Source organism: Pseudonaja textilis, chromosome 3 (assembly GCF_049901715.1).
Source record: "Pseudonaja textilis isolate UNSWEBS1 chromosome 3, rPseTex1.2, whole genome shotgun sequence".
Taxonomy (NCBI): domain Eukaryota; kingdom Metazoa; phylum Chordata; class Lepidosauria; order Squamata; family Elapidae; genus Pseudonaja; species Pseudonaja textilis.
The window spans coordinates 194,866,324-194,893,493 of record NC_141992.1 but is presented as its reverse complement, the minus strand read 5'-3'; the positions used below and the strand labels follow the sequence as shown (position 1 = coordinate 194,893,493).

Here is a 27,170-nt window from a genome sequence, read left to right as displayed (position 1 = left end):
GGTTGATTTCCTTTAGGATGGAAAGAGATGGAGGGGCTAAAAGAGGCTGCGTTTGGAAGAGGTACAAGGCTGTACTGCAGGCTGCTTTTGCTACCTGCCGACTGCCTGCGGTTTGGCAGTACGATCCTGATTGACTCAAGGTTGACCCAGCCTTCCATCCTTCCAAGGTCAGTAAAATGAGGACCCAGATTGTTGGGGGCAAGAGGCTGACTCAGAGAGAGCTGTAAAGCACTGTGAAGTGGTATTTAAGTCTAAGTTTATTGCTATTAATCAAAATAGGTTGGGATAACAGTCCGTTGTCCAGGTTTTTGTCTCCTGGGACAGACAGACAGACCGGAACATACATACATACATAGAATATCAATAGGTGAAACGGTTGAAGGACCAAAGCCAGAAGGGCAAATTGGGACATGGATTGATGGGACAACTTATGACTCATTTTCCTCCCCTCTCATCAGACATCAACAGCCAGCAGGAAACCACCAGTCACTCTTAAAAGCAGTGTTTCTCAACCTTGGCAACCTGAAGATCTGGGGACTTAAAAGGGCTGCCTTCATCTGAAGCTCAGGGATGCAAATGACCAGCTGTCTTGCAAGGAATATGAATCCTTCCATTCCCCATCATCCTGTTAGAGCTGAAGAAGCTTCTTGGAGGAGAAGCTAAACATCTTCAAAAGAAAAAAACAGGAAGGTCCAGTTGCTTCCTGCAAAAGCATCTTTGGGACATGAAGCTCAGGGTTCAACCAGCGGAAGCATTGGGGAGTTGTGCGTTAATGGCTATCAGGCAGTACAGCCGTGGAAGCCGCTGTTATGTATAATATGTTAAGCCATGATATGCAATGAATATTAGACGACTTGGATGATGCAATCTCCAGGATAGATATAAAAATCAGCATACCAAAGACAAGGGAGTGTGCTGCGAATAATAGTTGGAAGGGACCTTAGAGGTCTTCTAGTCCGATCTCCTGTCAAGGCAGGAAACTCTATACCGTCTCAGGCCACCGGAACGATTGCTAGCTCATTTATAAAAGGCACGCATGACATTATTTGAATTGCTAAGCAATGTGCAGTTCTAAATAAACGAGACAGGTTAAATAAAAACTCTTGCTTGGCAGGCGACTCCTCCACCTGTCCCTCGCCGGCGTCCCTTCCTTTTGTTTCAAAAGGCCGCAACCCGCTTCGCAACCTTCGTCTCGCACGTCTTCGTCGGCAAGCCGTTGACCGGGCCTCCCAAGCCCGTTAACACGGGGAAACCGAGCGCCCCCACCAAACCCTCTTTCCGCGGGAGTCGGGCGACACGCGAGAGCCGCTTTCACACGAGATGCTAATCTCGGGTCGGCCCAAAATGCCAAGGCCCAATCGTGCCGCGGCCGGCTCAGAAAACCGGCATCTGCCCTGCCCGGCCCTGCCCGGCTCGGCTCCGGTTCCGGAGCCACCGAGGGAGAACCACCGACGCCGCCCGGCACGTGGGAACCGGCCGCTCCGGCGCCCGCCTCGTGAGCCCCGGAAGGCCGGCTGAGATGCCCGGCCTCCCACCCCGCCCCGCCACGCCGGGAAAGCTGAAGCGGGGCGTCCGGCCGACGGCGGCGAGAAGCGCGGGGCGGCCGCAGGGAGGGCGGCCCCATTGCCAGCCTCTCGGGGCGGAGGCGCGGGCGGAGGCGGGTTTCCTTTCTTTCGGCCGCCCCTGCCGCCGCCGCCGCCGCCGTTGCTCCTGCCCTCGCGGCCGCCGCCTGGACTCCCGCGCCGCTCGCCTCCCACGCAGCCCGGCGCTCGGCCGCCATGTACCCGGCCGGGGAGCCGCCCCCGGGCCGCCGCGGGGCCCGGTAAGTCCCGGTGGGGTGGAAAAGGCGGGAGGAAGAGGACGGGGGCCAGAAGTGCCGGCGGGCCTGAGGGGAGCCGGCGCCGGGGCGCTGGGCCTCGGCTGCCTTCGGGGCCCGACTATGAGGGTGCTCCGGCGGCGGTGGCGCGCGGGAAGGAGGCCCCGAGGGCCCCCCTCAGATATGCTGGGCCTGAGGGGGGAGCGCAGTTCGGCGGCGGGGGCGACGGGCCCAGCGCTGAGGAGACTTTTGTGGCGGTGGGCTGGGGGGGGGTGGAAAGGTGCCTGAGGGGTGGGGGGAAAACCCGCGTGTAACACTCTGAACGTGAGGAGCCTCCTGTGGATGTGTGTTTGTGTGTGTGTCCAGAGAAAGAGGTTTTTTCCCTGAGGGGAACCGGCTCCATAAGTCTCCCCCCTCCCCGGTCCCTCACGACGAGCCCGAGCCGTCCGTTGAGGGGAGCGTTGGTCTGAGGAATCCCACCAAGAAGAAGAAGAAAAAGGGGCTTCGGTTCGTCTGGGGGCAGCTCCCTCCTTTGTGGTGGGGTAGAGATACCTCAGGTCAACCCGGGCAGACATTTCGGTGATCTTCCCCTTCCCCCCACCCCCCCCTCCGACATCTTGGCGAAAACCGGGGTGCTCAATGTATACTAACCCCTCCCCCACAAACCATTTGATGTCTGGCGTCTCATTGCACTCGATCAGATATAATAATAATAATAATAATAAAGACGATCATTTGAATATTGACTGATCTAAGCAGCCCCGTTTAGAAGTTCCCGCGTGTCTGTCTCCCTTCGGGCGGGTGGGGGGTGGGGGGGGTGTCTTGTTTCTTCCAGCCCGGTTCTCCGCCTTTGCACGGGATGGGTGCAAAAATAAAATAAATAAAAAAGCTTCGTCCCGGGAGAAAAAAAACCCGGACTTCGGGCCTCTTGAAAAGCCGGCTTCTTGCTTAAGACCAGACTGAGTTGTTGTTGTTTTTTTCCGCCACTTTTGCACAGACACACACAAAAAAACCAACCAAAAAAAACCCAGCCCTGGTTAGGAAGCTATGGAGTGGCTTATGGGTTTCCAAGGAAGCGGAGGGGACGCGGCTTATCGAAGGATGGGTGCTGGGAAGTGTAGTTCTTTCTCCCTGAGAGCACCGATGTCTCTTTTCGAGGGCCTTCCCCTTGTTTTTTGTCCATCCTCTTGCAAGGATTGCAAGATCTCCTGGCAGCCCTTCACCATTCAGGGATGAAAAGCGTTTATTTTCCTTTTTTTTTTTCCTTCTTCAGAAAAATGAAAGAAAAAAAAAAAGCTGCTCTGGGAAAGAGGGTGGTGGGGATGATTAGTAAAAGTTGCTTCAACAGGGAGATGGACAGGGTGTAAGTTTAATAAATAAATATTAGCTTTTGTTTTCTTTTATTGTGGGGACTTAATTGGGTAATGAAAGGTGTGCAAGAAAACCACCCAAGAGCAACAAGGGCTCCCCAGTCCAACCCTGAGCTGCAAATATTCTATCAACACATTGTTTATCCACTTTTTTTTAGTATTGTTTATTTTTAGGTATTTTATTTTGTCCACATTGTGCTCTTAGTTTATTCTTTTCGGTTAGTTTCTGTCTCCTAACAAACCCCCCTCCCCAGGCATTCTGCTGCTTTTAAAAAGTGTGATAATGGTGGTCTTCCAATTACCACTGCATAATGATTAACGCGATGACAAATACTCTCTCGTAGGAATTATATTTGGATTGTTATAATTATCTTAAAAGAGGAATATTATTTCCTGTAGGGGTTGCTTATGGCAACCTCTACAAGGAGATGGTGGATCCAACCTTAAAAGTACAATGGGTGTTTTATTTAACAGCCGGTTGATGTTGCCCAAGTCAAGCGTTCTGAAATTAAAACTGAGATGGGAACAGGGAAGAACAATTGAAGAAGATCAAGGGATACTTTCTGATTTCCTAGGGCTGGGTTGTCCCAGCTCTTGTACTCTTGCACACTCTCGTATGGCTGCTAACTTTGGACATGTTAATTTAGATGAACCTGGTAGAGAAGTCAGACAGGTCCAAAAGGATCAAGTACAAGGCCAAGTCAATGGAAGTTTAGATGAAGAAAGTTTGCCAATGGAAGTCGCAGGTCTTTTAAGGCCATGGGTGGGAGAATTAAAGAAGCAATGGAGCTCACCTGGGCAGAATATGGGCCATCCCTGTTCTGATGAAGACAGGGTTGAAATCCAGAATGGTGACTTAATTGCTAGCTGATGTAGGAAGCTAGGGGGATGACCTTGGAGAAGGAACCAGGAGGTCTTCAGGGAATAATTATTTTCAGACTAAACCTATGTTATATCCAGAGAAGTGGGAGAGTATTATAAAGGAATTCTGTCTAGCTCCCTTCTACTTCCCTGACTCTTGGAGGGAAGGAAGACGAGACATGGACAAACTTGCAAGATTGGGTTGCAATAAAGGATACTTCTAGTCCTTCAAAATCTGTTTCCTAACCTGGTTATCTTGAAAGATTGATAGCTGGTTTCCAATGTAAGGCTGCATGGTGGAAAAGTTCCTAATAAAAGTATGAGGAAACCAATTTTCCCAAATGTATCACATTCCAACTCCCGTCTTCCCTCATCATTGCCCATACTAGCTGGGATAAGTGGGAATCATGGTTGAGCAGCATCTTGAGGGCCATGGGTTCCCATATGGTTGATGGGCTTCCATTTGAAGTTGACAAAGTGGTTTTTAAGATAGAATTTCACAGGTCATGGGAGTGGTGCTTCTTCCTTGGATCAGAGACTGTCTAGTGAAATTGATAGGCAGAAGACTTTGAAGAAAGTATTTCTCTCAACATGATCCATGAAATGGATTGTCCTAAAATGTAGTGATACTACTGGGTAGATGCCCAACCATCGGTTGGTTAAATGATGGCTACATGTATGGTATTGGCTTGAATGCCATAGGTATTTGCTAAATTAGGTTGTCCAAAAGAGGTTGCTGGACCAGAGAATCGTATCTGTAGGGAATTCTTACATTAAGCAAGTTGTTAAACTTACCTTTTATTGTTGCAGTCTTCACCCACCCATTAGAATAACTTTTATTCACCCTGTGATCAGGAGCCCTAAATTCTGTTCTGTTGGTGTCGTAATGAACATCACTGTTCGAGTTAGGACAGGGCTGCTTCTTGATTACAAAAACAAGATTTGACTGCTATATATGGTATCTTCTGTTTTACATTGTGTCTGAAATTTCTCCCTTTAGTATGGCCTCCCAAAAATAGTTTTTTAAGTTTTCCATGCAGCAAAAATATAGGTTGTAAGCTGCACTTAATTGTCACAGCTTTGGAATTTGAAAATATTGATTACTGATACTCCTGTATAGTCATATTTTATACTTTGGATTTCACGTGTATTACTATAAGCCTGGATTAATCTGCCACATGATAAAATCCTCTTCCTGAAGGGCTATGGACATAATGTGCCATGCTGCCCCAATAAGTATTGGTAGATCGATATTTTTTGACTTTCCAGCACAGGGTTAACAGGGAGAGACTGACCCAAAGTTCTCCTAGGATATGGCTGAGAAGGTGAAAGAAGATGGAAGATCACTAAGTTACTCTGGAGCAACAGGCCAGCTTTCACCACTGGACCATCCGGTTCTTGGGGTATGAGAGAGTGACTGGCTCAAAGTCATGTCAATCAGCTTCTGTGGGAAACATACATTTCCCTTCTCCTAGTCCAGCACCTTCACAACCAAAGGTAGCCCTTGTTTAATGACCACTTGTTGTGACTGAACTTTGTACTTATGGCCGTTTCAGCATCCCCACATTCACCTGAGCACACTTTGCAACCTTTTCTGCCAGCTTTTCACAGGGAAAGTCAACGGGGAAGCCAGCAGGAACTCTTTAGTTACAGTCACATAAGCAATGAGGGATTGCTAAAACTTCTGTCAGCAGTGTGGTCACATACTTAGGAGCATGTTGCTTAAAGATAGAATTTCTGGTCTTAGTATCATTAAACAAGGACTACCTGCATGCCAGTCTGGCTGTTGGGCTGAGAGGGAAGGACAGATATACCAGAGGTGTCTAATGTGTATGCACACCCAGAAAGGTGTTTGTACTAATGCATGTGATCTTGTAGGACGCAACAAAATAACACTGCTAAAAATCTTCTTGTAGTCTTATTCTGAGCTGGCCCTGGGTGATCATCCAGGCTGCATTTTTCTTCTCATGGACTTTTGCCATGAGTTAAAAAAGCTTTCAGCCCAACCATAAATTTGACACTGGGTTTGCTTTCTTAGCAGCTGCTTTTCAGAGTCCCAGTGTGGTTGTGGCTTGTTTGATTCTCTACTGTGGCATTTTTGTGTGAGGAAATGCTCCAGTAAAGCTTAACAAAACCTCAAATAGGATTTGTAGTTCAGGAATTCCAGAAGTCAGCACTTTTAGTCTGCAACTGGACTTCTCAAAAGTTGGAGCCATCCGGTTTCCCCAAAGCATAAGTGATAAATGTTTTTGAGTGCATTGGCTTGGAGCGTAAGATTTTGAGTTGCACAGCATTGGGATCTGAAGTGCTTAGTGACTCAGGGTTGGCGGTGAAAGTTGACATATTTAGAGGACTTGCTCCATTGAGGGTGGAACTGTCCATCCTTTCCCAGTTAGAGAGGCAAAATCTCTAGAAATTTTGAAAATGGAAAAATCCCCACTTTTTCCTGCTTCTGGGGGGAAAAAAGAGGGAAGAAACGAGAGGGCATATGTGGCACTTATGCCTTGTACCATTTATAAGTATTATATACAGCTGTATTTAAAATATACATTGTAAAATAGAAGTTCATTTTTAATAATGTGTTCGGTACATGGGTGAAAGGTGTACTCATTCAGGCAATAATTATAAACTGATAGATTGAATTCTCTTTAAAGTGTGTGTGCATATATAAAATGGAACTGTAACCTACTGAAAGGATCAAGAAGCCTACCATTATCATTAAAATGCTGCTTCGTAATTTTTCTCTTGTTGACCAAGGTAGCTACTGACTTGGGGAAGAGATTGATGAATTAAGCCTTTGGAAACCAAACTAGTTACCTCTCTGCCATTAGTGTCAATCCAGAAACCTCAAACAGGGATCATGTCACTGGTTCTAAACTATTTTTTTTTTTGTAAATTTTTTTTGAGTTTTCACAAAGAGGAAAAAAAATACAAATAAAACATCTTTTCTGAAAGTAGCATAATCCCGGGTTACATTTCTTCGTACAGACACAAATTCAGGTTCATGCTCATTTTTATATTCTATTCCATATCTTATTACTATTTTACATTTTCTGTATAGCTTCTCCCCTCTTTTAATTTTCTCAATTTTATTTTAATTATCTCCTCTCAATTCAAATCATTGTATTTATATTTTTTGTCTGTCCTGTTTCAATTATCTATTATCTTTTCTCATTAAACAAAATTTCTTCTTTAGTTACTGATTGGAGTATGACGCCTTTATATCTTTTCCCTAAAGTTTTAACATTCAATATAATACATAACTTCCATTTGGATTCTGCTTGTTACATTCTTAAAATACACATTGTATTCTTAAAAAAAAATTCAGTTCAATTCAGTTTTCTCATTTATTTTATTTCACTTATTTTATTCACAAACATTTCACTAAATTACGCTATTTTATCCCTCATTTTCATCATACGTTGTTTCCAATTTTCTAAAGTTATTTCTATTACTAATATAACAATATAATCTTATGTACCTTTACAGAATCCCTTTTTCAGTTAGATTTTCACCCATTATCTCCAAATAGGTCCTGTTTCTCTATATCTTACTCCGGTCCTTTGTAACTTCTTTTCCTTTCCTTCTTCCCTCTCTTCTTCTCTCTCCCCTTTTTATCCCCTTGTCTCTCTACCTCTATTTCTCTCTTCTGTATTCCTCTTTTCTGTTGCTTTCCAGTATTATACTTATTTTTCGAATTATTTTTCTTTGGTTTTTTTTTAAGTCTTAAATTCTCCATTCTCTTTCCCCCCTTTCCTTTTTCTTCCCCACATAGAATTGCTTGTTCATTAAAGATGGCTTCTTCTTTGTCCCAGTCTTCTTGTTTTGCAGTCTTTTCTTGTTGTTTCTCATAGTTCCAAATCTCCTTTTCTAAGAATTGAAAAACGAAGCCAAAAGAACCCTTCCGTTCTTGTGCTTCTTCTTTGTACTTTTTAAGTTCCATTTTCAATTCATCGAGAAGTGGTGCCTTTGTTTAAATTTGTAAACAACCACCCGATTGATTTTAGTCATTCAAATGTAATAACCAAAAATTCAAAGATCACCAACTAATCCAAATACACGCAAGCTGTTTCTTTTTTTACTCTTTTCTTTTCACTTTCTCTTCCTGGGGTTACTATTTAGTTGCAAAGTTTCAGTTAAAGTGTATCTTTTAGAAGTCTTGTTGAAGTTTTACTTTAGATTCTTTTTAATTCCAGGCAGTCTCCTCCCTCTTCCAGATCCTGCCCCTTTTCTCTCCCTTCCTGCTTATGAAAAAGAAAGTTTTTAATGTCCAGAAATCTTTATTATCCCATTGGCATTTTGTTTTATTTTCAGCTTAATTGCCTATTGATGCCAAAGCGGATTTTTCCAATTTCTTATTTAAGTCTCTTAGTTGTCAATATAGGGAAGGAGAGAGAAGGGAAAAAAAAGCCAAACCTTTCCCTTTTCACTTTCCTTCGCTGCTTCCGACTCTTCTTTGGGAGCGATGTTATTTTTTGTAAGTTTAAATTCCAGGGTACCTTGGATGTTGCTTTTACAATTTAACCTGGTCAGCCAAAACTTTCACTTCTTATCTTCCTCCTGCACGTTCTTTTCCGGTCGAGTTCTTCTTTGTGGTGGCCTTTTCTGACCACCGCTTCAACTGCCTTCAGGAAAGGGAGTTTGACCAGCTGAGGAGGAGAGATGCGGCTCTCCTCAACCCTGCTGGCAGTCTCCCCCTTCTTCACCACCTCTACGGGGTGGCTTAGCTCCGAAACCAGCCGGCTTGGGGCGCTCCAGCGGCGAGCCCAGGCAGAAACTGTGCATGATCGCAGATTTCTGTCTGTCGCCAAAGCCCTTCAAACCAGAAGCCCAGTTCTAAACTATTTTTGAGGGTCTGTATTATCACCTACAACAATTAAATGGAGGAGACCATGGCTACAACCTCAGTTTGATGTTTCTGGATTGACATTAATGGCGGAGAGGTAACTTACTAGTTTGGCTTCCAAAGGCTTCATTTGCTCTGAGCAAAATGTTCCATGTGCTTTTGAAATGGAAACCGAAGTCACAGAATCAATTTACAGTAATGGGTAGTTTGCTCTGGAGAAATATAGAATTACATAGAATCATAGGACTGGAAGGGACCTTGGAGGTCCTCTAGTCCAACCCCCTGTCCAAGGCAGAAGACCTTATGCCATCATTCATCTAGGATAGGGCAAAATCCCAGAGGTGCTTTCCAAAAGAGGACTGGACTTTTTTCTTTCCTCCTTGAAAATGTTTTGCTTCTCACCCAAGAAGCTTCTTCAGTTCAAAAAATTTCCCCACATCCAGTCAAAACTGAAGAAACTTACATATAACAGAATGAGTTGTAAAGGGACTTTGGAGGTCTCCTAGTCTAACCCCCTGCTCAAGGAGGAAACCCTATACAATTTGAGACAAGCGGCTGTCCAGGCTTTTCGTAAAAGCCTCCAGTGATAGAGGAGCCACAACTTCTGATGGCAAGTTATTCCCCCCTTGCCCCCCAAAAGACAGAAATTTTGTATCCTGACTGTACACTCAAATTCTAGTTGATAAGGTTGAGAACAGTAGTATATTGGCCTGCAAGATAGTTGTAGAATAGAGTAGGTATTGTGTGAGTATCTTGGATAAAATCAATCTTGTTATGCGTGTGTCATACTATGCCTAAACTGACTACACACTCCTTACTTTTAGCAGGAAATGTATTTGTGGGACAGGGAACAATCAAAACTGGTGTGCTAGTATACTTGTATCTTACTAAAAATGTGATGTTAAAGCCAAAGGCCTGATTCACAACAAAAATCAATACCTAAGATACCAGTTAGTGATCGCCATTCCATGCATTATAAAGTGGCATTAACACTTGACATGATCTTAATTCTAGTTGGCTAGTTTTGTGCCACCAAATTGGGACAGGAAAGCACCCTTAAAAAAAAAAATCTTCCAAATTAGAATGGAAATACACAATTTAATCGCAAATGAGATCAAATAAAAGTTGATGGATTCACTGTTTACCTTTGAAAAATGACTTTTTAAGAATGAGGGCATTTGAGTTGCTGAAGTTGATGTTGTTGGTGGATTAATGAAAATGTTGACTTAATGCAGTCTCTGAAGAAATTCCTGTTCTCTGTTGACACACACATTAGAAGTAACACTTGTGGTTTTGTTCACTGCAGCTCATAATATTTTAGAGTTTAAGCACTGAGAATTAAAGTAAATCTAGGAACATGATTTAATTGTCTAAAGTTGAGCATGGGCTAAAGAAAGTGAATACTGGAAAACTGTCTCTTCTTTCACAATTAATGAAAATACTAGTACGTCGTTTTGGGAAATAGGTTTAAAGAAAAGAGAATGAAATAATATAAAGCAGCAACTTGGATAGTTTTGGAAAAGTATTAGATGAAGGATAAACGTAACAATGTTGGTAGTTATTATGATTTATATCAGTACATATCACATAATAAGCATGTAGGAAAACTCACTGAAGTCACAATTTCTTTCTGTGATACATCAATCAGTATCAAAACTCAACCCCACATCAATAATGATAGAAGCAACAGCAACATTTTATTAGCAGAACAGAATTTGAGTTAAATTATAATTGCCAGCAGTTTATTAAATATTCTGAAGTCATGAATTCACTAATTTTTGTACATGTGTGCGCAGACACACACACACACCCCTAGTACAAAACATAGGAGGTAAACCCCACACAGGTAGGCCATCCCCAGGGTTTCAATCTTAGACCATTTTATGCCAACAGCTATTTGGGTGCTCTTTACCTGGCCTTGGTTATCAGTGATGTCTCTTCCACGTTTACATAAAGCCTTTGGCTTTCCTGAGAACTGGTGGTTGCATGTATTACACCTTGTAAGCTTCTCATTGGCATCTGCTTGGCAATAGGAAAGTGTGATATGGCTAGTAGATAGTTATAGTTTCTAGCTATAGAAACCAAATGACAGACAGACAGACAGACAGACAGACGGTATATGGCATACAATGTCAAAGAAATCTACATATGCTAGACACACATTGCAGTCCTGATAGCTTAGAATGCTAGTTCATTCTGTCCAGCCCTTGCACACCTACCCTTGGGGGAAGAACTAACTTTATACCAGCTAACCAGCAGTGCTTGGGTTGCTCGGTATTCCGGGCTCCTCCACCGGTCTTTCCTCTCCTCGGTCTGTGTCGCAATGCTTCGTGTCCAGCTAGATCCAGGGCTCGCTTCCACTCCCTGCACACACGAGCACAGGTAGCTTTTTTCCCACTGAAGTGGTACCCATTGATCTGACTCAAAATATGCATGCTTTGAAATTGCTGGGTGGGCAGGAGCTAGGGATTGAACAATGGGAGCTTGCTCCATCTCAAGAGCTGGGCTCGAACCGCCAGAGTGCACACCATTTCAGGCTGGCGCTTCCCGCGTCATTAAGCCTTTGCGCCACTGCACCCCCCACCAAAAGCGAACCAATCTTTTTTCAGGGTCCACCATTGCTTTTATGTTGTAATTTAAAAAAATATAAGTACTTGGAAAAGATGGGAAGAAAAAAGCTCTACTTTACTCAGCTGCTTTGAAGCGATTTGCCAAAAGGCAAGCTGTTTCATGAAGATAATTACTCTGAAGACATTCTTTCTTTTAAATGTCGTCATATAATTTTATGACCATTCAGGCACCAAGTTTGTAACAGCCTATTCTAGTCTCTTGTCCTCAAAGTAGGTTGGGTTAGTACTTCCAAGGTACTCGATGGGTATTGTGGTCAAATGTGCATAATGGCCAACTGATTGGCCAAAAAAGAAGAAGAAAGAATTGGCTGCTCTTGCTGACAAGCAGATATTGTTTGGGCTGCAGTGGTTCACTTTATAGAGTGAAAAAAATCTCACCTATTTATTTGTTTTCCTCTTTAATTGTGAGGCTCATTAAAGCATCTTATCAGACAAGATAGTTCAGGTCCACACGTGAAGATCCAATGAAGCTAGTTTATTGCAACTCATGTTTATGTGCAGGAATCTTCTTAACTAACAGTTAGCATCTGCTAGGAGTTAAATGACAGTCAGTATACTCTAACTCAAGAGGGGTTGGACTTAGTTTGCTTGTGGCTATGTAGGGATTCTAGGCTGATGGCCCTTTTTCCTCCACCCTCAGGTTCTGCCACTCCTTTCCCTACGTTTCAGTAATTTCTGATATTTAGTCCTACTTACTACAACCAAGAAATGAAGTGCTAACATTTCTCCATACATAAATATTTTCTCCACACGTAAATATTTTAGGTTACAGCGGAAGTATGTTGTGGAAGGAATATTGTACACTTTCTCCTGGGTTGGGAAATCTGTCATTGAGTTGAAAACTTCCTGTGAGGGGGATATGGCATTGACCTTTCTCCCTCGTATGTTATGAGTTTCTTGGGCAAATGGTTTCTTTAATTTGGTTGCACTGAAGCTCCATCCTTTTGAGTACTGTGTATACTTTTGATATAGTTTATTTTCATTTACTGAACATACTGTTACTCAGTTCAGGAGGGGTGGACAAGAGGGACAAGGAGAGCTTTCCCAACAAGTGACATCAACACTTTCTCTTAATAGGCTCATCTAGTGGACCCCTTTCTTCTCTGATGCCTTCTCTATATATGTATCACCTGGAGAAATTGTCAAAGCGAAAGGAAGGAAGGAAGGAGGGAGGGAGGGAGGGAGGGAGGGAGGGAAGGGAAGGTCTGGTTCAGGATGAGGGAAATTGGAGTTCCCGCTATCTGATGATCACTGGATTGGTGGCTAAACAATAGACGTTGGGCATTTGTTAACCATCTTTTGACCAAGCATTCATTGAATACCCAATTACCCTGTTTCCCCCAAAATATGACCTACCCTGAAAGTAAGTCATTTGATTTTTACTCATGCGCCCAATATAAGCCCTACCCCCAAAATAAGCCCTAATTAAGATCCCACCCACTCCAGAATGCGTGGGTAAAAATTAAGCTAGGGTGGGGATGTGGGTGGTGGAGCTGCCCTACTACTTACCTTTGGACAGTTGTAGCCAGGCCTCGCACACCCCGACACCTGCCTTGCTGGCCCATTTCTTTTGCAGCCGGCAAGGCTTTCCTGAAGGCCTCTGTAGCTGATCGATCCGAAGCTCTGTTATCGGCTGCAGAGGCCTTCAGGAAAGTCTTGCTGGCCACAGAAAAAGTTCCTGAAGGCCTCTGACAGCGAAAAGGAGGCCAGGAATGATGCACGCAAGTGAGGTTAGTCAGTGGATGACATCCCTCGAAAATAAGACCTAGTGCCTTTTTTGTGACAAACATATATGTATGTATATGTATATATGACAGTCTTATTTTTGGGGGAAACACGGTACTAATAGCTGTCAGTAGCCCTAATGTGCCAAGGACAGAGAATATACTAAAACAGGGGTCTCCAACCTTGGCAACTTTAACACTTGTGCACTTCAACTCCGAGGATCTCTGGGAATTGAAGTCCATAAGTCTTAAAGTTGCCAAGGTTGGAGACCCCTGTACTAAAAGACAGTAGCTTTTGATAAGTTCCTTCAATGCCACACTAAAATCCCTGGGATTGGAGATTAACCAGAATAGACCTGGAAGGGACCTTGGAAGGTCTCCTAGTCCAACCCCCTGATCAAGCAAGAGACCCCATACCATTCCAAACAAGTGGCTGTCCAGTCTCTTCTTAAAAACCTCCAGAGATGAAGCACCCACAACTTCTGAAGGCAGAGCTGGTCCACTGGTCAATTGCCCTCAGGGTTAGGAAGTTTCTTAACAGGACCATTCACCAGTGTTAATTAACAACTAACAATTAACTCAGAGATGATGGGTAAAGGCACTGTGCCTTTGTCCATCTGAAAATGGCCTCCTTCTCCTGGGAGCTGAAAAAAGTATATTGACTTCTTGGGGGCGGGGGGAGGACATGGGGTGGGGGGGTTTCACCTCAGACTTTAGCTCTGAATTGCTTTGTTTTCAAAGGTGGTCTGCATTTTTCTGAAGTGGAGTTATTGGCCATGGATTTGGGTTTTGTCTGATCAATACCAGCCAACCTCTCATGTTCTTAAGTGGGGTTTTTTTTTGAGGGTGTGGGGAGAGACCATGGGCATATGTTTGCTGTCCATTTGCTAGCCACTAGCCTTTATTTAAGGGAAACTAAAACCCAGTGATTTTATAAAGAATAAGCTGAAAGTAATTTGTACCTCCCACTCTAGTTAATTCTCTTTGGCTGAAGAGCTCCCCTCAGACTAATTATAATGTTTAGATGCATAAAAACCTTGGGAGGTATCTGTATCCGTAACTACTACTACTACTACTACTACTACTACTACTACTACTACTACTACTATTTCTTCTTCTTCTTCTTCTTCTTCTTCTTCTTCTTCTTCTTCTTCTTCTTCTTCTTCTTATTATTATTATTATTATTATTATTATTATTATTCGTTATTTAGAATTGAGGTCTTAATTTTCTAAGGTGCTCTGCTCAGCGTGTGTGACTTTTGTTGGTTTGTTGTGGGGCATTAAAGGAAGATCTTATAAAAACGGGATGTGTTGAAGGGCAGCTTCCGATACAGGCATTCCCCTACATACTGTCAACGTAATATCCGTAAGATTTCTTAGAGAGAATAAATATTATTGGAAATAGCAGGTAGCCTTTTCGAAAATGCCACAAGTCTGAGAATGCTGCAGAATAGCCCATATACCTTCGTTTAAAACCCGTTCTGCTGGCAGCTGATAGGCAAATTTGGAGAAAGAGCATCTAACGTTCCCTTTGAGATAAGGAATGCTCCTAGCACATTGGGAATTACAAACCCCTCTTAAAGATACACAGTGCGCATTGCAATTGGTTAGTCTGCATGGTCTGGCAAAATACCGGGCAATTGGGAAGTTGTTCAGGAGCAGCATATGCCTTGGATGCGCTGCAAAAATGTTGTGCAGTAAGTTGAAGAAATTGTGATTCTAGCCTTTTTCTCATCACCCGAGAAAATATGCTTGAGAGGAGACTGCAGGGAAAAAAACAAAACATTTGGGTTGAGTTTGCAGAAGAGAGGAGTTGCCCTTCCTTCATTTCAATACCCCAAAAAAGAGAACTAGACCCAACCAACACCAGATCTTAAATAGTGCCCACCTGGGTAATACCTTAAGGATATATTATTTTCCTCTTTAAAAAATCTTCTCCGTCTTGACTCTTGGAGTTTACATTGTCAGTCTCCAACCTTGGCAGCTTTAAGGTCTGGGGGCTTTCAATTCCCAGAATTTTGGTAGTTGAAGCCCCCAGGCCTTAAAAGTTGCCACGGTTGGGGAATTCTGGTCTATATGGACACATACGTTCATGTCGTTTTCTTGGCATGTATTTGGAAGTGGTTCGCCATTGATTTCTTCCATAAAATCCCCAGACTTTCTATTCTATCATCCAGCTTTGGGATCTCTCAAGAGATTGCTAGTTCAAGTCTTAAACAGGTAATCCTTGACTTCTGGCCACAGTTTGGACCAGAATTTCCATTGCTAAGCAAGGGGGTTGTTACGAGAGTCACCCCCAGTTTGATGACCCCCCTTTTTTTTGCCACTGTTAAGTGAATCGCTGCAGTTCTTAACTAAATCACCAAGTTATTCTGAGAATTTGCTGTATTTATTGGTACCCAGCTAGGAAAGTCGCAAATGGCGATCGCATGATGCTGGGATGGATGCAGCCACCGTCATAAATATATGCCGGTTGCTAAGTGCCCAAATTTTGACCCCATGACTATGGGGATGCTGTTACAGTCGTAAGCACAAGGACCGGTCACAAGTCGCTTTTTCCGGTTGTAACTCTGAATGGTTGTGATTGGAAGTCGTGAACTATCTGTAACCCATCTTTTTAAGTAATATCTTGAGGTTTGTTTGTTTTTTTTAGTGCTTGCTCTAAAGCTTGAAAAAAGAGTTCAAGGAGGAAGGAAATGCATTTGCATGAAGTCTGAGCCCCTTCTTGCCGGTCGTCCTCACAACTCCGGCTTGACTGCTGATCTTCGTAGCCAGGCAAAAGTCACGCATGTGCTAAGGATGTTGGATTCGTACTCAGGGGCAGGCAGGATTTTATGACACCTCCCACCCCCACATATGTGTATATGGCACATTAGTGCAGTATGTCAGCCACCTGAAACTTCCAGTTATGTTTCTTTGATTCTTTTAAAGCTCTTCGACTGAGTTGAACCAAAACGTTGTGATTAAGGGCAGAATCGAAAAGGGAGCACATTAGAACTCCCAGGGGTGATCGTGCTAAGACGGAATTCTTCGAGTATACTTCTTTCTAAGTTCCAAATATAACTTGTTGATACAACTATTAGTAATTCTCTCTGGGTGAGTCATTAATAAAGACGTAGTTTGGCTGTCTGAGGATGGGGAATAAGACTCATCATGTAAAGCAGCGTTACTTGAGTTTTCTGGAATTTCTGAATGCAAAAAATTTCCCCAACCCCGATTTAACATGCTTGTTTAACTTACTCCCCTACTAAACAAAAGCAAATACGTTCAACATGGCGGCATCCCCCGTGGTCACGTGATCAAAATTTGGATCCCTGGCAACTGGCTCATGTTTATGACCGGGTCATGTGATCCCCTTTTGTGACCTTCTGACAAGCAAAGTCAATGGGGAAGGCAGATTCACTTGTTCCTTACTTAACGACGGCAGCGATTCACTTAAGAACTGTGGCAAGGAAGGTCGTAAAATGGGGCAAAACTCACTTAACAATTGTCTTGCTTAGCCACAGAAATTTTGGGGCTCAATTGTGGTCGTAAGTCGAGGACTACCTGTAGCTCTATCCTCTTTTGACCCCTAGCTTAGTGTATCGGTATTGTTCGATCGTTAAGTTGTGACAGGAGATGGATGCCTATTTTAAGGACACAGCGGTACTTTCTTTTAAAGATGGAGGAAGATTCCGAGAGGAAGGTACGACTTGCATCACCGGTTGTGAATTTTCCTTTCTTTCAGTTCTTACAACATCTCCAACACTGCCACCTCCGATGCAGGCCTATGCATTTAAACCTCCCCCTCGACCTGATTTCGGTACTTCGGGAAGAACAATCAAACTGCAAGCCAATTTCTTTGAAATGGACATCCCCAAAATGGACATCTACCATTACGAATTGGATATAAAGCCTGAGAAATGTCCTAGAAGAGTGAACAGGTACGTCCCATCCTTTTTATTTCCCCATTCCCCATACATCATCTTTCTGTTTGTATGCTTCTTTAAAATAAGCGCATTTCAGAACATGTAATTTGGTGCTGAGCTATTTCTCCTGGGATTATCGGTGGTGGCTGCATTTTAATTTGAAACCTGAAACAATGATTTGCATGTAAAAGTATCTTCTATAAATAAGATCAGTTTCTCCAAATCTTCTTATACCATCTTAAATATTTTCTTTTTCTTTTCTTCCTCCCCTACCCTATGGTTAGAGGCAGTGGTGGGATTCAGTTTTTTTTTACTACCAGTTCTGTGGGCGTGGCAGGGGAAGGATACTGTAAAATCTCCAGTCAGAGGTGGTATTTGCTGGTTCTCCAAACTACTCAAAATTTCCTCTACTGGTTTTTCAGAACTAACTGGTCAGAACCTGCTGAATACCACCTCTGGTTAGAGGTAATGTATTTTATATACAACGTTCAGACTTAATCAGTTTTGCAGATATTCACATCTTGCAAATTTCATCTCCTTCAGTCACTCCTGGTCTTGCTTTCTGGTTGGTTCCATAGTTTGCTTGTAGCAAACCTCTTAAATGGACTGCTTATTCTCTCCTGTCTTCCCCTGCTGGCAGGAGGAAGCAGGCATATTTGTCTGGTTGTATAAAAGGACTTCGGCGAAACTATATATAAGAACAGGTACGTTTGATTTGCCTTCCGCCGAGTTCCTCTGAATGGAAAATTGACAGACGGAGATGGGGTAGATTGTTGGCTTTCATTCTAAGAGGTCTTTGAGATAAAAATGCCAGTGATGGAATTGATAACGAACTGCTGTGAATTCTGAGATTTAAATGAGCTCAGTGTTGGTATGCATCTGATTCTAATGGGCTGTGAGAATAACCTTGGGAGTAAGATGGGAAGAAGAGCTGCATCTTAGATTACGGTCCGAAAAGAGAAATCCAAGTCCTGGGCAGAAATGTAATTTGAGTAAGCAACTCAGAAGGGACCTTCCCTAGTTTTACAGAAATTAAAAGCACAGAGGAGGGGGTAATGCTTTAGACTTTCAAGCTTCGGTTACAGGTAGTCTTTGACTTATAACAGTTCATTTAGTGACCATTTGAAGTTATAATATTACTGAAAAAAGTGATTTATTACAGCCGTTTTAAATACTTAGGACTGCTGCAGGATCCCCATGGTCATGTGATCAAAATACAGATGTTCAGATGTTCCCAGAGAAAGATTATAATAGTTTATAATATATTGTCATAATATTAAAGTTTATAATATTGATCCCTTTATGCACTGCTTTCTCAGCTGTGACCTTGCTAGCAGTGATCCCGCACCCTAGATGGGGAACGGTTGAAGCATTTAAATGGATGAAGCTGGAAATTTTTCCAGGAGAATAATTTGTGGTTCTCTTTATTGTTCCTTCAGGAGAATATATTTACCTCTGTCTGTTCAACCTCCTTGGATTGAGGTTTCTAGAACTAATATGGGGTAGATTCTGTGGTCTTTGGGCCATTGATTCAAAAAGGAGATGAGACACTCTGGGTCAGGGGTCTCCAACATTGGCAACTTGTAAGCCTGGCGGACTTCAACTCCCTGAATTCCCCAGGGGAACTGAGTAGATTTCAACCAGCCCTTTAAATGCCCCTTTGTTTTATTATACTTTTGATCACCTATTATGATATTCAGTGCTTTATCTGAATAGCGGAAGATCCTTTGTTCATACGGTTCTCTGTTTCCAGAGAAATAGTTGAGCACATGGTGCAGCACTTTAAAGCCCAGATCTTTGGAGATCGCAAGCCAGTATTTGACGGGAGAAAAAACCTCTACACCGCAATGCCGCTTCCAATAGGGAGAGATAAAGTAAGTATTTAATGCTAAGTTTGGCTCTTAATTTCTATTTGTGCAAATATAATTTTACGGTCGGGTGACTTGTATATTTGTTCCGTATTATTGGCTTGTTAAGCTGAATATTAGTGTGTGTATGTGTGTTGAGGAAAGTTGACTGCCACTTCTCGAGGAAGGGGCTATGACAGGGATGTCAGACTCAAGACCTGGGGCCCAGATCCTGCCTACGGGGCACTTAGATCTGGCCTGCCGGGCCACCCTGGAAACAGCGAAGGACGAGCCTGTGGTGCCTCTGCCACTCCCAAGCTCCGTTTTCACTGGCAAAGCACGACATGAGTGACTTTGAGTGGCCACGCTCACCTTGGCCATGGCCACCCGGCCCTCCAAGTTCAAACACAACCCTGATGTGGCCCTCAATGAAATCAAGTCGATTTGAAATGGACCATATTCCAGATCATTTGATCAACAAGTTCAGGAATTCTTCAGCTGAAGTCTCCATTGCTATAAAAGCTACCACCTGTTTTCTAAATCTAAAATTTCATATAACTTTTTCCAACAAAGAAACGTCAGGTCAAAGCTCAGTGTGCTTCTTAAAAGAAGCAACTTAGAACTAAGGAGAAATTTCCTGACAGAACAATTAAGTGGAACAACTTGCCACCAGAAGTTGTGAATGCTCCAACACTAGAAGTTTTTAAGAAGATGTTGGATAACCATTTGTCTGCCGTGGTGTAGGGTTTCCTGCCTAGGCAGGGCGTTGGGCTAGAAGACCTCCAAGGTCCCTTTCAACTCTGTTATTCTGTTCTAAAGGCATGATATATCATATGCTGTTTGCAGTGTTGCTTATTTAACAGCATTCTCTTTAGAAGAGAATATTTGTAGCTCCGGGGTTGAACTGTGGGGTTTCTTGTTGCTCTCTGAGCTTGGTTAGTTTCTTGCAGACATTTCACGACTCAACTAGGTAACATCATCAGTGCTAGCAACCAAGCTCAGAGAGCATCAAGCACCCTACAGAAATGTCTTTATCTATTATTAGGTGAATCTCTTATCACATTATAGTCCGAAGTACTGCTTGTGAAAAAGGATTCGTAAATATTTCCTCATCGCTATAAATGACCCCTTTCGATTCTAGGATTCCGTGAAGGTTGAACACAGATCATTGTAAGATAAGCAAGTAGGAGAATCACTTAATTTTATGTCCCACCATACATGTTAAAATGGATGCAGTCATAATTGTAAAGCAGTCTTCCTTGATAGATTTTTCTCCTATTTGGTTGGCTATCAGAGGTGCACCAGGTTGGGGAAATGTATAAGGGCCTTTCTAAGAAATAATCTATAGGTTTGGAAGCCATTAAAGGACAGATAAGTATGATTCAAAATCATTATCCAACCTTGTGTGATCCTTGGTGGATGAAAGAGATGACTTTTATTTTTCACTTGTGGGTTCCTAATGTCTAATTCCTTTCTCCAGCCGGACTTGCATTTCAGCAATCCGAATACTTTTGTCTGGTGCTTCTTGGTTTCTCATTTCAGCATCTTGCCTGACATCACTTTCCGTTGCTTCTTTTTGGTTTTTCATCAGAAGGGGTGCTGCCCCAGCAAGCTAGCCTTTTTTTATGCCTTCTAAAAAAAGGGTTCCAGTTCTTTGCAGGAGAATCCACTTCTCTTCCCTCGTTCTTCCGGTGTGGATGTTTAAGCGGAAAGAATCATCTTGTACTGCTTTCCAAATGTTGCAGGTGGAATTGGAGGTCACGTTGCCAGGAGAAGGGAAGGATCGAATATTCAAGGTAGCCATCAAGTGGATGTCGGTTGTGAGCCTTCAGGCATTGCACGACGCTCTCTCCGGTCGTCTTCCAAGTGTTCCTTTCGAAACCATTCAAGCTCTTGATGTGGTGATGAGGCACCTGCCCTCTATGAGGTAAGAGTTGGGTTCCCACACGGAGGTTCAGAGGCAATTATGAACTAGAACAGGGATGGCGAACCTTCTTGTTGTGGTGTGCCGAAAGTTCGCGTGTGCTGGCAACCACAGTGCAATGCGCCCCGCTCCCCCGCGCATGCGAGTACAACCCCCTTGCCCCCTTACCTGCACTGCGCATGTGCGTACCTCCCAGCTGATGTTCGGCCCATTGGAGGCCTTTTTCGGCCTCCCTGAGGCTTGAGGGAAGCCTCTGCAGCCTTTGGAGGCCAAAAAAACCGGCCCGTTTCGGCACTTTGGTATTTCTGGAAATACGGAACTAGAAGGTGCTCCTTGTTGGGTGTTGGGCTCCCTGCCTTCCCTCCCTGTTTTTCTTCTTCTTCAGCAGTCTTTGAATTACTGAAATCAGCGAGTACAGGTAGTCCTCGGTTTAAGAGCGTTCATTTAACAACCTTCCAAAAATTATAACGGCACTGAAAAAAAGTGAACATTTTTCACACGACCATTGCATTATCCCCATAGCCACGTGATTTACATTCGGATGCTTGGCAACTGGTTCATATTTATGACGGCTGCAGAGTCCCGCAGTCCTGGGATTTCCTTTTGTGACCTTCTGACAAAGCAAAGTCCAGGGGCACGTCAGATTCACTCTAACAACCGTGTTACTAACTTAACAACTGAAGCGATTCACTTAGCCACTGTGGCGCAAAAGGTCGTAAAGGGGGGCAACATTCACTTAACAAACGTTTCACATAGGAACAGAATTGTGGTCCTAAGTTGAGGGCTACCTGTATTTGTAGCTCAGGTTGAAATCAGGATTCCTTGATGCTCTCTGCAGTTGTTTTCCTTGCAGATGTTTCATATTACCAGACTAGGAAATATCTGTTGTGGCCTGCCAGCGGCTGACAGAGCTGTCAACGGAGTCAGACAGTAGTCAGGAGGTTGGGGTGGAGGGAACCTGGGCCAGTTCTGGAGGCTGAGGAAGGCCCGGAGGAGGGCTCTGCATTGGAGGCAGGGATGGGACCAGGGCGGGCTGGCAGTCATCAGCTGCCTTCAGACTGCCTTCAGCAGTGAGGCGGGGGAGTGTCTGGAACCAGTTCCCAGCCTGCGCATGCACAGGGCTACCAGAAGACAAGAACCATTGAGAAAGCAGGGTTGACTCAGGAATAAGGCGGCACCTCAGAGATGATTGGCCCCTCCTATGGGACATAAAAGAGGAGCAAACGGGACGTGAGCTTTTGCAGGAAGCAATTAGTTCGTCTAGTCGATTCAAGCTTTGAAAAGTTCTGTTTGACTCGGTGTCAAGTTTGGCTTGCCCTGCGTTTGGCAATTAGTTATCTGGCAGCATCCCAAGTGCGATAAGGTGGGTATTTACAAACATTCCCCTGAAAGACCGTGAAGCCTTGCGGGCTGTGAATGAGCGTAATTCACAGCCGTGGAAGTAAAAGAGGTTTTGCCCGAACTAAGATTGTGTTTTAAGCTTTCGAAGGAAGCCTAGGTCAGAACAATATCCTCAGTGCTAGAAGGATGCAGGGTTTGGTCTCTCTTTTATATAAAGTATAAGGAAAAAGAGACGTTCATGATTTGACTTTGGGAGATACTAATTGGGTCTGGTAATATTCAAAATGTGAACTCAAAGAAAGCAGCCTATCGAGGAATCCTAGAAAATGTTAGCCTCATAACACCATTGATAGATTACGGAAGCATTCCAGTGTTTGGTCCCAATGATTCTTGGATCATCCACCAGCATCAGAAAAGATAGCATTAAAAAAAGAGAAACAAACCCCTTCTGAATTAAGTCAAATGCTGGATTTCATTGCCTGGATGATTTGGAAAGCTGCTTTTGAACTTTCCAGGTGCAGATATGCTGTGATTTCTGCTTCGTGGCAACAAGTAAATTACGGCTATGTTAATCAGCCTCTAGTCAGTCGCAGTACCTTTGGTTTATTTTCCAATCTGTCAGTGTTGGTGGGTTAGTTCCTTTGATAGCCTATTGACTATTTAATTGCTTTGGCAGTTCCTTGGCTGGGGTGCTGTTTGCTGCTTGAAGTAAACCTGAATACCCCAAACAATACCACTTCAAACTGATTCTTATTAAAAGGATTATGAGATCTGAAGGAGAACGGACTGTTTTTTTCTGGATACAAGTAGTCAACCACAGTCGAGCCCCCAATTTCTGTTCTTCGGCAAGGCCATTGTTAAATGAATCATGCCCTGAGTCAGGGCCTTTTTTTTTTTTTTTTGCAATGCTCGCTAAGCAAATCACGGCGTTGTTAATGAATCATGCAGTTAAGCAAATTTGATTTCCCTCATTGACTTTGCTTGTTGGAAATGGCAGTCGCGTGATCCTGGGAGGCCATTACCAGTGGTGGGATTCAAATTTTTTTTTTTTTACTACCGGTTCTGTGGGTGTGGTTAGGTGGGCGTGGCCATGTGACTGGGTTGGCAGTTTTTTGTAGCAGTAGCATCCCCCCCCTCCCCATTTTTGGGGCCTTCTGGACATCAGGGAAGCCTCCTGGGGGGTGTTTTTTGCTCCCAGAAGGCTTCCCTGGAGCTCAGGAAGGAACAAAACAGAGCCCGCCCCCCCTCCATGCTCCGTTTTGGGGTCTTCTGGGCCTCAAGGAAGCCTCCTGGGGGGCATTTTTGCTCCCAGAAGGCTTCCCTGGAGTTCAGAAAGGAAACAAAATGGAGCGCGGGGAGTGAGGGGGCTGTGCCCCCCCTCTCTCCATTTTTGTTTTCCTGGGCCTCAGGGAAGTCTCCTGGGTGAAGCAGTAAGACAGCGAGGGGAATCCCGGCACAGCTGATCGTAGGAACAGCTGATTGTCGGGAGGGAAAAAAAAAGAAATACCTTAAGGAGTGATTGAGCACAGAAGAACGCAGTCAGCGATGTTGCGCCTGCATGATAAGGACTGATTAGGCAGGGAGGGGCAAACGGGTCAGTTGCGTGGCCTGCCAGAAGTTACTACCAGTTTGGCGACCCCTGCCAAATCCTTGCTTCCGGTTCGCTTGAACCGGTGTGAACCGGCTGAATACCACCACCACCACCACTGGCGATCACCATCATACAAAAATGCTGGTTGTGAAGAAGCCAAAGTTGAATCATGTGACCATGAGGATGCTGCATTGGTCATAAGCATGAGGACTGATCCTAAGTCATTTGTTCTGGGCTGTTGTACCTTTGAACAGTCTTTAAAACCAATGGTTGTAAGCCAAGGACTCTATGCACTGGCCAATATGGCTCTGAATTGTGTTACAATACATTTGAGAATCAAGAGGAAAAACGGTTTTTGTAACAATGTATGTATGTATGTGTATATGTGTATATGTATATACTGTATAGATATATATGTATATGTATATACCCTGTTTCTCCAACAATACGGCCTTCCCCAATAGGAAGTCCCGGCATGTTTTATAGGCATGAAATGAAATTAAGCCCCTTCCCCCAAATTAAGGCCTATATTAAAACATGTGAAATGGGGGGAATGGGGGGGGGGGGGTTGCCATTAGGAAGTACTTTTGTTGCACACCCGGATATGGTGCTACCTGCGTTGACCCCGATACGAAGTGCCCCACCAATGCCGAGGTCAACATCCAAGCCGTCGCCGCCTGCCCGAAGATGCAAGGGGGGGGGAATTAAGTCACCCCCAAAAAGACAGCCTAGCCATTTTCTCGGGGCTCAAAAAATGAAAAAAGACCCGGCCTTATTATGTGAGAAACACGGTATGTATATGTATATATATGTATTTTTTCAATGGCAGATATACTCCAGTGGGCCGATCTTTTTTTACTGCATCCGAAGGATGTTCGAATCCTCTGGGAGGTGGCAGAGAAGTCTGGTTTGGATTCCATCAGTCAGTCAGGCCTTCCCTGTGGAAAATGATGCTGAACATCGATGGTAGGTTTTTAGATTGCTTCCTTTTATCTGCCTTTGGGTGATCTTGCTTTAGTCGCCTGGAAGGGGCACAGCGGAATTGGACCTGAAGGATCTATCCGAGAGTCTAGATAAAAAGCCACGTTGGTGCTATTGATTTTTTTGTGTTTTATTTTTAGTCTCTGCGACAGCGTTTTATAAGGCCCAGCCAGTGATTGAATTTGTATGTGAAGTTCTTGATTTCAAAAGTATTGAAGAACAACAGAAACCTCTGACAGATTCCCAAAGGGTTAAGTTTACCAAAGAAATTAAAGGTAAGACGGGGGGGAAAAAAAGAGTTTGAAATGAGACTACGCGATCTTTTTTTCTCTTAGGTGTTGAATGCTCAATTTGTCAAACAGGGCCTGACCCCCTTTTTACAAAAAGATCTTCTAATAAGCATTCTATCTATGACACCTCTTAAACTCTGCAGAAAGGAGTTTTTAAGCTGCTTTATTTCAGGGAGCGTGTGCCCAGGTTTTCTTAAAAACTGCACAGAATAGATTGACTTCAAAATTCAGTGTTACTTTAAGGGGTCAATGGTGAAAGGACTGACTGTTAAGTTGTGACGTTGTATAAAATGACTGCCCAGAGGTGGTCCTTGACTTACAACCACAATTGAGACCAGAATTTCTGTCATTAAGCGAGATGCTAGTTAAGTGAATTGCTCCCAATTTTATGACCTGCTTTGTCAGGGTTGTTAAGAAAAGTACAGTGAAGTTGTTAAGTGAATCACATTGTCATTAAGTGAAACCACACCCTCTCCTCCCCCCCCCCCCCACTTTGCTTCTTGGAAGCTGGCTAGTTTGCAAATGGCAATCACACAACCTGAGTATGTTAGAACCGTTGTGGTTCCCCGGCAGTCGGTGCGGATGGCAGTGGATTTGGAGAGTGAGGAAGAAAGGAAACCAGTCAGGGAATCTGGAGAGGACTTGGACGAAGGTCCTGCGTCCAATGCAGGGATGGGGCCAGGACCATCTGGGAGTGGGGTGTTGCCTTCGGACCTTTCAAAGTCTGGCAGAGGACCCAGGAGAGCCTGTTCCCAGTGCACGTGTGTGCGCAGAGCTGGTAGAAGGAGAGAGCAGCTGAAGAAATGGGCAACTCGGGAGTAAGGCTGGGAGGTGATTGCCCCTCCCATAAGGGATAAAAGTCAGACCTCAATGACGAACACTTTGCAGGAAGCAAAGTAGTTCGATAGATTCCGAATCCTCCTTGAAGCTCTGGTTATTTTTTTCTGATATTTCGGTTGGTTTCTGTTATAATTGGATACTTCTTTTTTTGGCAACATTCCATAGCACTGAAAGGCGTGTGCTTATCTTGGGGAACTGTTTATAATTGGTTCAGGCTGGGGATGAAGGTAATTCCCAGCATTGTAATAAAATAGGTTTTGCTTTGAAAACAAGTTTGCGTTTAATTCCGCTTGACAAAGCCTGAGTCAGAACAACCCCGTGGATGCTGTCACCTTTTTTTTTTTTTTCAAGGCCGTTAACTTGTAACCCTGAACCGTTGTTAAAAGAACGGTTGTAAGTTGAGAACTACCTGCCCTGTGGTGACTTCTCACAATCTGGGCTCTACCAGAGGGAGAATAACGGTTCAATTGCTCTGTTACCAGGTCTTAAGGTGGAAATCACTCACTGTGGACAGATGAAAAGAAAATACCGAGTATGCAACGTTACGAGAAGACCAGCAAGTCACCAAACGTAATCCTGACGTTTTGTTTTTGTCTTTTGCGGTTCCCTAAAAAATAACCATTATGCATAACGTGTTCCATATTCACTGCCTGGGATCCAGTGCGCGATGTGTGGGATTTAGGTGGCACGCTCCTCCTCCCCGCTCTCCCACCAGTCTATGGAACAATTGTCTTCCACGAAACTGGTCATTCCCTGATGCCAAAATGGTTGGGGACCGCTGCTCTAAACTATACTATGAGGTGACTTGTAAAAAAATGCTAAATTGTGTTGTTGTTGTTTTTTTCCCCCCCTCTCTCCTTCACCTTGTTATTCTGCAGATTTCCTCTTCAGCAGGAGAGCGGCCAGACTGTTGAATGCACTGTAGCTCAATATTTTAAGGACAGGCACAAATTGGTGTTACGCTACCCTCACCTCCCATGTTTACAAGTTGGGCAAGAGCAGAAACACACGTACCTTCCCTTAGAGGTAACCTTGTTCCTATTGAGGCGTTTCATTCCCCTTGTCTGTTTTTCCTCATTTTGATTGTAAGGCACGGCTGTTGTCATGATTTGGCTGCCATATTTTCCTGTCTTAAAGGGAGGGGTAGCAGAGACACAGGCCTGTTTATAAAACACGGCCTTTCCGATATGTATTCAAGGTG

General features: G+C 43.8%; 1 protein-coding gene across 1 annotated transcript in view; it reads left to right on the top strand.

The window, feature by feature from the left end:
* The first annotated feature begins 246 nt into the window (after window positions 1-246).
* Window positions 247-27,170, top strand: part of AGO2 (argonaute RISC catalytic component 2) — a 52,925-nt gene continuing 26,001 nt past the window's right edge. Inside the window, exons 1-8 of the mRNA XM_087931797.1 lie at window positions 247-1,822; window positions 16,975-17,170; window positions 18,909-19,029; window positions 20,748-20,929; window positions 24,688-24,824; window positions 24,980-25,114; window positions 26,452-26,539; window positions 26,848-26,995. Of these exons, the coding sequence (XP_087787923.1) occupies window positions 17,007-17,170; window positions 18,909-19,029; window positions 20,748-20,929; window positions 24,688-24,824; window positions 24,980-25,114; window positions 26,452-26,539; window positions 26,848-26,995 (975 nt within the window). The 5' untranslated portion in view covers window positions 247-1,822; window positions 16,975-17,006. The remainder of the gene's footprint in view (window positions 1,823-16,974; window positions 17,171-18,908; window positions 19,030-20,747; window positions 20,930-24,687; window positions 24,825-24,979; window positions 25,115-26,451; window positions 26,540-26,847; window positions 26,996-27,170) is intronic.